This window comes from Anticarsia gemmatalis, chromosome 14 (genome assembly GCF_050436995.1).
Source record: "Anticarsia gemmatalis isolate Benzon Research Colony breed Stoneville strain chromosome 14, ilAntGemm2 primary, whole genome shotgun sequence".
In the NCBI taxonomy this organism is placed as follows: domain Eukaryota; kingdom Metazoa; phylum Arthropoda; class Insecta; order Lepidoptera; family Erebidae; genus Anticarsia; species Anticarsia gemmatalis.
Window position 1 is genome coordinate 7,253,174 of NC_134758.1, and position 10,464 is coordinate 7,263,637.

Consider the following 10,464-nt stretch of genomic DNA (forward strand, 5'->3'; position numbering starts at 1 on the left):
AATATATATGTATTTATTGTAATTATTGTACCTAGTTGATATTATATTTATGATGGCGTTCATTCGCCTTTGAAAACTACATGGACGCATATCCTTGCATATTTATCTTTGTATGAATCCGTCGAGCTTCTTGCGAAGGTAATATAATTGTTAAGTATCATAGGTGCTTGGTAACTCATTTGTGCATTTCTGACATGATTTTCGATTTTGTAAAACTACTATTGGGCTTAACTTATTTACATTAGAATATCCTTAATAGTACCCAGACTTTAGTAACATGCTTTGGCTTCTGGCAATAAGCGCCTCCCCTGTAATCATTGTATATAATTTTCATACAATAGGTCTTCATATACCTCTGGCTACATCTTTGAGAGTGTAATATTGTTAATTTTAAAAATAAAATAGGTACATCGTAAGGGGTAGGTGTGGGTTTTTCGGTTTTATGTAAATAGGTACTTATTATTCTCTTTTGATCGTATCCCAAAAATCCCACATTTCGATTATATCAACTTGAATCGGTACCAATCAGTTCAGATAATCGAGAATAGGTAATATTATATTTCATTTAACACGAGCATCTCCCCAATATAATCGCAAAAGCGTAACAAATACTTGTGTGGTGAAATAAATACTCGTATTCTTGCCCTTTGAATAACACAAACCTTGAATAAGAACAATGCATTAACAATAACTCGGAGGTTTTATTACAAACGCTAGTTTTTATTTTGACGAACGATATTTTAATCCTCTGCCAAATGTATTTAGCAGAGATAGTAGATATTCGACCTATCTAAAACTAGAATACTAATGTTGACAAAGATCTAACAATGCGTCGCTTGCACATATGAATATCAGATATCGAACACACAAATGCATAAGTTTGCATATTTCTTACACTATTATGCCTAAACTACGATATGAAGACTACAGCAGAAGCTAGTTTTTAATATTTACAAAGGTGGGTGATTTAGAATAAACGGAAATAGGTTAAATACCTAAACCCCTTATCAGTTACTTGGTTTGGAATTAAATTAAGGATTGATAATTTTATTTTCTAACTTACACTATTAAATTGTCTGGTCAAAAATGTGTACTTTTGATGACGACCAGTAGAAGATGCAGAAACTTCAGAAGGATGGTTTTTTAAATCATGGCTTCTTTAAATAAAAATGACGATGTTCGAATTGTGATAGGTATCTGATGCTTTTTTATGAAAAAGAAGAAATTCCTGATTGTAACTCAGTTATACGTACACAATAACACGCTTTTATACGCGAAGGCCTAAGCAGAGGTGTATGTAAATTATGTTATAATTATATGTATAACCAGAAAGTGACCATTCAATAGTCCCAGTAATAGACTGCGGGCCTATAGCCACTTTGCCAAACTCCAGACTGCTAATTGATAGATATTCTAAATTAAATTTAAAAAGACCAAAAGCCCTTTGTCTGACCAGGGAATCGAACCTGGGACCTCGTGTTTATAGCAACCGCTTATACTACCCACAGCGCTACCGAGGCAGTGAATAGGTAGGTAGTAGGTACTCTAACACCAATATCTATCCTTCTACACTTTTTTCTATTTTGCAAAATGTTTTATCCATGGATTACAAGGGTTGCATTATTTTCGAACTTCGTAGGCTTAAATACTCGATTCGCCACCCACCCGAGTTTTGAACCTATGAAAGTGTGCTCGGAATTAAAGCCATTACAAGTTGATAACGCGAAGATAATTGTTATTTATATTATTACGAAGAGGCAGATACTTGGCTATTGTTTTGCGTATTCTTATTGTTATCTAAAACTCAACTTATTTAAAAATATTGGTCAGGGCACTAGGAACTATCCCTACTACTTCTATAAACCTGGATGCCCATGTTGTATGACGCGTAAATATGCAATTAATTATACATCCGACCAAATAATAACAATAAATTTAGCTTTGGATATAAAGAGAAAAGCAAAAAATTGCAGACATGATCCAGTAAGATTGAAGATAAATAAATTCATAAATGAAATTAAGTTTTTTTTTCTTTTATTACGCAAAATTGATTTTATAATTAATTAATTATGCTTAGTTAAAATTAATCTGCCGTGGTAAAGGTTAGAGGGCCCGCGGAAACTTGCAAAGCGTATGCGTCTTTTGTAAATTGACTTCGGAGTGGCAGATTTTTTGAGTAAGCATTTTTTTTTTTTTTGAGTAAGATATAAAATAAGTATGAGTGAATTTCAAAATTGCCGCAGCACGCTTGCTCCCCCACATAGCTAATTAATTGCCAAGTATAAAATAATACTTATCACAACACATAAAATATATATTACCTGATTGATTTTGTATTATCATGAATATCACAAAAATAAACTTTGATAAAATCTCATATAATTTAAAACATTAATACCATAGAGCCATAAATAATGTACTCGTTTACCTAGTCGAATTGTGTGACTGATATAATACTAAATATTATTTAGTGTAAATGTATCTGAGGTGGGCCGCGTTTCTCACGAGGGGCAGCTCTATAATATTCGCTACTGTCAACTTATGTTTTTGCGTCTTTTGTAACAGTTTTACGTTTTATAATACAGCATTAGGTGCCTGTGCCTGAATAGAATATCAAATAAAGTCACAATTTATTTGTGAAATGCAAATATACGTCGATTGGTGAGTATTTAATAATAGATATTAACACATAGTGTCGACGCGGTACAACTTCTTTTCACGTGCAAAAACAGAAATAGAGATGTACTTGTTTATGTGTTTACATGATTTATATCGAATTACGACAACGTACTACGAAGTCGAATTATGATTTTAAATCCGTTTTGTTTTGAATTTTTTTTTATAAAAGTTTGAAAAGATTTTACAAACCCACAATGCTCTGAACTTATAATGCTGTTGCCGAGCGCTTGCCAAGACCGTAATAAGGTAGGTCGCACTGCATGTTGTTAAATAACAATGCGTACACGAGATACCCTCGGGAAAGTCAATTAGGTAACAAAAATTAAAAATTGGTTCGATAGCTCAATCTGAAAGCATTTTGGGTTGTACCGAATTTTGTTGTTTAAATTGTTGTACATGGTACATTTTCTTATGTAGGTATTTTGCATTGGAACATGTAGCGACTATGTCGTACATATTAGCACGTACATAAATATTAGCACGTAGGTATACAGATAGGGCACAAGCATTCACACAGCAACATTCTCACGTATTTGTTAGTATATAAGCACTTGTTATACTCGCAATAAATCAGACTAAAACCATCTCTTGTCTCCTTGTATCCCTTGCCAAATCATCTGGCAAAGAACACTTATTTTACTATTTTCTTTTTCCATTCTGTTTACGATTTACGAAAAAAATCGACTAAACCGTTAATAAATATCGCAAACGATTGTCGGAATTTATAGAAATGCAACTAACATCCGACTTGTCAGTTGACTGACACACACACTGTCAGAGTGTCAGACGACAACTGCAAGCAGAAAAGCCTGCTCGGAAGTCGTAAAACGGTATATTACGATATAAAGAACTAAATTAAGTCTGTGGACTGTAATTTGGTTTCAAAATTAATCTTCCTCAATGAAAATACATTTAATTCAATAATTACGTTAATAGCAGAGAGTAGAACGTCGTTTAGTGCTCGGAATAAAGAAGAACAAACCAAAGATTTCTTGACTCAACAAAACATTGAGAAATAATTAATAATCCCTGCGACACACTTATATTATTTCTACAGAGGTAATTTACAGGTAAGTGCAGCTTGAACTAAGTTTGGTAATAACATTAATAAAATCAGTGATTACTTGTTTTACTAAATTCTTGAATGAACAAAATCTAATTTATTATTATTTTTAGGATAAGTGGGACTACACTAAGTGGTTTATGTGTACTTAAGCAAGGCTTTTAAATAATAGTTTTAAAATGGGACCACCTAAGAAGTTTAAAAAATATGATTCAAGTCGTGGAAGTGACCGTTCAGGTAAGATATTTTTTGGACACTTTTAGGCAACAAAAAATTTAATGTCATTACAAACGTGCGAACTACATTATAATCAATAGAAACAATGAAAGTCTCATATCACACATGACTAGTTTGCATATGTGTAATGGCTTGAGATTAGTATAATATTGAACTACGAGTATATGAGACTAATATAAAAACAGGTAAAAAGAAGAAAGTTGATGAGGAAACAACTATAGACCTAGTAGATGATGACAACACTGAGAATGTTGGGGTGCCGGGGGCGGCCATGCAGGATGCTGAGAAGAATGACCAAGTGCCTGAAGATGAATTTGGTGCCAAAGATTACAGGTACAATTTTTCTCTTAATTAATTTAGACCACTAACTTGCACCATACAAGTGTTGGTGGCATAGGTTTTTTTACTTTCATTGATCGTATTTAGCACATACTGATATATAGTTTAAATTCTGTGGACAATGTACCTAATATATTACATTGTAATTCTTATGCTCTTACAAAAATAATCTAAATTTGGATTAAGGTACTTTACTCAAAATGAACTTGTAATGATTAGAGACTTCATCAGTTGTATTAAAGGTTTTTCTTTTTTATGCATATTAGGAGTCAAATGGCCTTGAAACCTGACAATTCAAGTCGACCACTGTGGGTGGCTCCCAACGGACACATATTCTTGGAAGCCTTCTCACCTGTCTATAAACATGCACATGACTTCTTGATTGCTATATCAGAGCCAGTGTGTCGGTAAGTGTCATCATTATAAAGCTTTTTATAGTACATTTAAAAAAAACACTCAAACTGATGACAATAATCAATCTTTAAACAAAGTGTAAGGATAAATTTTGCTGAGAATAGAATTTGATTATGTATTTTAATTATATTTGAAATAATGCAGTTATAAAAATAATATATAATGGGAGACAAATGATCTGATGAAAAATCTGAATAAAAAGATGAAGAATTTCAAGATGCTAATAAACACACTATAGACATAAAATAATGCTATTATAGACAAAGTCATAGTAAAGGTATTTGTGAAATAATAATACATATGTTTTCAGCCCCCAGCACATCCATGAGTACAAGCTAACAGCTTACAGTTTATATGCGGCCGTATCTGTGGGCCTACAGACCAACGACATCATAGAATACCTGCAGAGACTGAGCAAGTGTGCTGTTCCGGCCGGCATTATAGAGTTCATTCAACTGTGTACACTGTCTTATGGCAAAGTCAAACTGGTGCTAAAACATAACAGGTACATTAAACATTTTTTTTCTAATTGAAAATCTTTTTGGAGTGCAACAATTTGGTACCTATCTGCTGGACACTATCTGCTTTACATCTACATCTACACCTTTAGGTATAACAGGCATGATAAATAAGATTTACGAAAGAATACAAGACATTCAGAAAAGCTGTAATTGACTTAATCATGCATGGTCATTTTGTTACATTAAAAAATCTTATAACAGCTTTACTTTATGTCAATTATAATTAATCTGTTTATCAGGACAAAAAAACGTAATACCTTTCCCTTTTGCTACAGCTAAAGTTCTAAATACATTTAGCCAGGGCTGAAGGGAAAGGTCTAATGTAACAAAGTTGATATAATAATATATTGTTGACAGATACCTTGTAGAGAGCAAGCATGTAGAGGTGCTACAGAAGCTGCTGAAAGACCCAGTGATCCAACAGTGCAGACTGCGGCGCGACGGAGACGATGACCTGCTCGCCTCCGCGCTGCCCAACAAACCTGCTACTACATCCAGACCAGGTAAATACAATATCACTTGTAATATTCACTGGTTTTTACAATGTGCGTCTTTCAACTTTGTGTCTGTCTGCTACTGCTGGTACTTATAATTAGTATTCGGCAAAAACAAATACCTATCCAATTATTTAGATAAATGTAATTAACTTTATATCTAATATAAAATTTTTATTGAAAGTACTGGATCATTGATAGTTTGTAATCTGTCTTCTATGCATGTTGTGTTTGCCGATTAATATTGTACACATATATCCTATTTTTCCTGTGTATGTTTACCTATGTAAGAAAAGTGTAACAATTGTAGGCGAACCATAAATAAATAAATAAATAAGTAAGAGGTATGGATTGACTATTCGATCTAAAAAGAAGGAAATGGGTATGATTTTAATCAGTCTCAGGCATTCTAACAGCACTGTTTAAACAATTAGAGATTCAAATATTTTTTACGTTTAGTGACTCTCACTTATCTAGTCGATGTATGTAGTCGTCGATAAACATTCGATCAAACAATTTCTTTTCTATCTCTGTTCATGTCATGCAAAACAGAATATTAATACCCCAAACAGCACAGATTTAAAATGTATTATTATATGTATAACTTGCAGGCGAGAGCAGCGAGAAGCCAGCGGCTCCGAACGGCAGCGTGCCGGACGACATCAGCCAGTTCTACCAGCAGCTGGACAAGGAGGACGACGACGACGAGGCCACCGACATCACCGCCAACACCGCTGTCGCCTTCGAGGTCGACCCGGACAAGATTGAGGTAAACACATACAAATAAAATGTGGTGTACAATTTAAGGTTACAATGGGTACTATAATTTATCATATCATACTCATAATACATCTTAAGGTACTGTCTCTCGCAGGGTGTCTATATTAGATAATTGTTATTTTCCTTACGAGTGTGGTCCTCCCGGAAAAAGTAATGGCAGGCGTTAAAAAAAATGTGGTATACATATAACACACACCTATTTAAGCTGCAAGTTGTTACTTGAAATTAACAAATAATGTACTACTTACAGGTGATACAAAAACGTTGCATAGAATTGGAACACCCGCTGCTAGCCGAGTACGACTTCCGCAACGATTCGATCAATCCCGACATCAACATAGACTTGAAGCCCACCGCCGTGCTGAGACCCTACCAGGAGAAGAGCCTCAGGAAAATGTTCGGAAACGGACGAGCGCGGTACGTCACTATAACTGGAAACGTATTTTTGACAGATTTTTCTTTAAGAAAGTATTCACACTTTGACTAGTTTTAAGGGCTTCATAGCCAAAGGGAAAAACGGAACCCTATTACTAAGCTTCGCTGTCTGTCTGTCACCAGGCTGTATCTTATCAGCCCTAATATTTAGAAAGCTGATATTTTCACAATTTATGTGTTTTCGCTGTCGCAATAACAACTTATTTTATTATAATTTTTTTTTTGTTTTTCGGTTTTTTGGTACGGAACCCTTCGTACGTGTGTCCGACTCGTATTTGGCCGTTTTTTTATTACGATATTATTTATCGATTTAAACTATTTTGCAGTCAAAAAAGGGTCGTAACATCGTGTAATGTGTGCAGGTCTGGTGTGATCGTGCTGCCGTGCGGCGCGGGCAAGTCGCTGGTGGGCGTGACGGCGGTGTGCACGGTGCGCAAGCGCGCGCTCGTGCTGTGCAACTCCGGCGTGTCCGTGGAGCAGTGGAAGCAGCAGTTCAAGTGCTGGTCCACCGCCGACGACAGCATGATCTGCCGGTACTCGACGACACTTCACTTCCCATAACACGTCCCATAAAACAAAAGCTATAACTTAAGCATGATATTAATTATCTGCAGTTTCTTCGAGTATATTATTATATCAAAAGTAGCACACTGTCAGTTTTAGTATTTAATTTCGTGTGTGCAGATTCACGTCAGAGGCGAAGGACAAGCCGATGGGCGCGGGCATCCTCATCACGACGTACTCCATGATCACGCACGGCCAGCGTCGCTCGTGGGAGGCCGAGCAGACCATGAAGTGGCTGCAGGCGCAGGAGTGGGGGCTCGTGGTGCTGGACGAGGTGCACACCATCCCCGCCAAGATGTTCCGGCGCGTGCTCACCATCGTGCACTCGCACGCTAAGCTCGGTAGGTGCCGAATACTTCTTACGACCATACTGAAAAATAATCTTTAAATTAGACTATACTTGGGTCATTTTAAACGTACGATCTACGTCATACCATATTATCGGATTCTCTCGCTCACACTGAAACACTGTCCCATTCCTTTCATTCTTTTAGTTATGACATAGTTCGCACGTTTGTAATGACCCGTATACGTGCGTTACTAAACGATTCAACGGTAATATAAAAACAATCGTTGATAGTTTGTGTTTGTGATGGTCAGGTCTGACGGCGACGCTGCTGCGAGAGGACGACAAGATCGCGGACCTGAACTTCCTGATCGGACCCAAGCTGTACGAGGCCAACTGGCTGGAGCTGCAGGCGGCCGGATACATCGCGCGCGTGCAGTGCGCCGAGGTCTGGTGCCCCATGACGCCTGAGTTCTACCGCGAGTACCTCATACAAAAGTACGCGTTACATTATATTACTATTACTATTTTATCTATTGCTGGTTAATTTTTTATAAACTTAAATATATTTTTGTCATATATAACATGTAACGTATTCTTATGTTGTGTTTTTCTATTTTCAGAATTAACAAGAAAATGTTACTGTACGTAATGAATCCATCAAAATTCCGCGCGTGTCAGTTTTTAGTGCGATACCACGAGCGACGCGGAGACAAGACCATCGTATTCTCAGACAACGTGTTCGCTCTTAGACACTACGCAGTTAAAATGAACAAGCCATACATCTACGGTCCCACGTCACAGAGTGAACGAATTCAAATTCTGCAAAATTTCAAATTTAATCCAAAGGTCAATACAATATTTGTGAGCAAAGTAGCCGACACGAGTTTCGATTTGCCGGAAGCGAACGTGTTAATTCAGATCTCCTCACACGGTGGTTCGCGAAGACAGGAAGCTCAACGTCTAGGTAATATTGAAATAATGTTTTAAATAGCGTACCTGTACTAACTGTTTCATGGTATTTCGGCGTATAAAACTGTCAGTCAGCAGCATACTTTATTTTTATTCAAGTTAAGTAGTTTTTTTTATTCCTGTATATGTAACTTTTTTGTTGTAGGTCGTATTCTACGAGCGAAAAAAGGTGCACTTGCAGAGGAATACAACGCGTTCTTCTACACCTTAGTATCTCAAGACACGTTGGAAATGGCGTACAGCCGCAAGCGACAACGGTTCCTTGTCAACCAAGGTTACAGCTACAAGGCGAGACATCCGTTTAATATTTTCTAGGGGCATTCGCTGCGTTAAGCGGGTGTCCGTCGCGGATGCCCGCCGCGGACGACCGCGCTGTGCGCCCGCTTGCTCCGTCGTGGGCGTCCGCGACGGTCGGCCGTCTATCGCAGCACCGCCAGTATAATTTGTAACTATGGATTATGCTCCGTCGCGCATACGCGCGGCGCGTATTCCGTGGCCGGCGCCGCGCGTCCCGCCACCCACGCCGCGTGTAACGGCTACCCGCCTCACGCAGCGCTGCGACGTCAAATGACATGAATCAAGTACGCGGAGCGGCCGCACGCGCCGTGCGTCCGATTAATGTAGCGAATGCCCTAATTATTATTTTTTTAAATTAATATGTAAGAATTAAATCTTGTAATGCTATTCTTTTGCAGGTTATCACTGAGCTAAAAGGCATGGATCAAGAGCCAGACATGTTTTATGGCACGCGTGAGGAGCAGGGTATGCTGCTTCAGCAGGTTATAACCGTTTATTTATTTGAATGTCGAGTGTATACTTTTCGCATAGTACCTAAAGTCGTGTGTGGGTGCAGGTGCTGGCGGCGTCGGAGACGGACTGCGAGGACGAGCGCGAGGGAGGCGCGGGCGGCGGCGTGCTGCGGCGCGGCGCGGGGCTGGCGTCGCTGGCGGGCGCCGACGACGCGCTGTACCTGGAGCATCGCCGCGCGCTCGCGCTCAACAAGCACCCGCTCTTCAAGAAGTTCCGCTACTAGCTGCGCGACCGGACAGTGCGTGCTCGGTTATTCGAAATTGTCTCGTCCTCCGTTCTACTGAACTCTCGGCCCTGTAGCCGAGAACGGTTTTCCTCATCTCGAATTAAAATTGGACCACTGGGAGGACCGCAAGAAAAAAACAGAATCATCGATTTCTTTTTGTTTTATTTTATTCCCGTCCCATGTCGATCGCCCGTCGGTCAGATGAAAAATAACCGTTTCGATAACCTCTTACAGTAAGACTGAAAATGAGAACGGCGTACCTGAGTGGGCGATCGTGGAGCTCCAGGGACTGGTTCAGATGAAGAAGGAGGGAGCGACGAGCACCACGGTCATCGGCGACTTGCACTATTACTCGAGAAACCGGGTGCCGGTTCTCGTTCTCGGACATCACATTCTAACCGGGAAAGAGACTAAATTGGAGCAGCCGATGGCGGTCATCGAAAAAACTAATTTGGAAGATAAAACGAATTATAGAGTGAAGGCTATTGTTAAAAAGAAATTGTTATTCAAATCTAGACCTAAGCCTATTATTTCCAATGTTGCCGAAAAAGTGTGATCGTAACTTGCAAATAAAAATGTTTTTTTAATCATTGTTTTTTATTTACCGTTATGTCGACTTGCAGCGAGCTTTTTTCGCTCATTAG

The 10,464-nt window shown here is 38.5% G+C and overlaps 2 protein-coding genes across 3 annotated transcripts; both read left to right on the plus strand.

The window, feature by feature from the left end:
- Positions 1-2,523: 2,523 nt before the first annotated feature.
- On the plus strand, positions 2,524-10,407 carry LOC142978547 (chromosome transmission fidelity protein 8 homolog). The gene is made up of 2 exons (XM_076123032.1): positions 2,524-2,661; positions 10,055-10,407. Exons 1-2 carry the CDS (start codon positions 2,642-2,644, stop codon positions 10,374-10,376), a joined length of 342 nt encoding a protein of 113 aa, XP_075979147.1. The 5' UTR covers positions 2,524-2,641; the 3' UTR covers positions 10,377-10,407.
- Positions 3,144-10,195, plus strand: hay (ATP-dependent DNA helicase hay). 2 transcript variants are annotated; one of them, XM_076123028.1, is made up of 16 exons: positions 3,149-3,749; positions 3,856-3,979; positions 4,165-4,312; positions 4,585-4,725; positions 5,043-5,237; positions 5,611-5,756; positions 6,359-6,516; positions 6,778-6,944; positions 7,325-7,495; positions 7,647-7,867; positions 8,127-8,310; positions 8,436-8,779; positions 8,930-9,072; positions 9,480-9,563; positions 9,638-9,832; positions 10,055-10,195. In XM_076123028.1, the coding sequence occupies exons 2-15, from the start codon at positions 3,922-3,924 to the stop codon at positions 9,815-9,817; spliced, it is 2,340 nt and encodes a 779-aa protein (XP_075979143.1). In that variant the 5' UTR covers positions 3,149-3,749; positions 3,856-3,921; the 3' UTR covers positions 9,818-9,832; positions 10,055-10,195. The 2 variants fall into 2 exon arrangements, with proteins under 2 accessions (XP_075979145.1, XP_075979143.1); XM_076123030.1 differs by lacking the exon at positions 10,055-10,195 and having other exon boundaries at positions 3,144-3,749; positions 9,638-9,962.
- Positions 10,408-10,464: the final 57 nt, after the last annotated feature.

What these genes read in the sequence shown, in the direction of transcription:
- LOC142978547 (XM_076123032.1), top strand. Translation starts at nt 2,642, where the DNA reads ATGCAAATATACGTCGATTG. An exon ending in ATGCAAATATACGTCGATTG is followed by an intron (nt 2,662 to 10,054) that starts GTGAGTATTTAA and finishes AACCTCTTACAG; the next exon opens with TAAGACTGAAAATGAGAACG.
- hay (XM_076123030.1), top strand. Translation starts at nt 3,922, where the DNA reads ATGGGACCACCTAAGAAGTTTAAAAAATATGATTCAAGTCGTGGAAGT. An exon ending in CGCGAGTACCTCATACAAAA is followed by an intron (nt 8,311 to 8,435) that starts GTACGCGTTACA and finishes TTCTATTTTCAG; the next exon opens with AATTAACAAGAAAATGTTAC. An exon ending in AGGGTATGCTGCTTCAGCAG is followed by an intron (nt 9,564 to 9,637) that starts GTTATAACCGTT and finishes GTGTGGGTGCAG; the next exon opens with GTGCTGGCGGCGTCGGAGAC.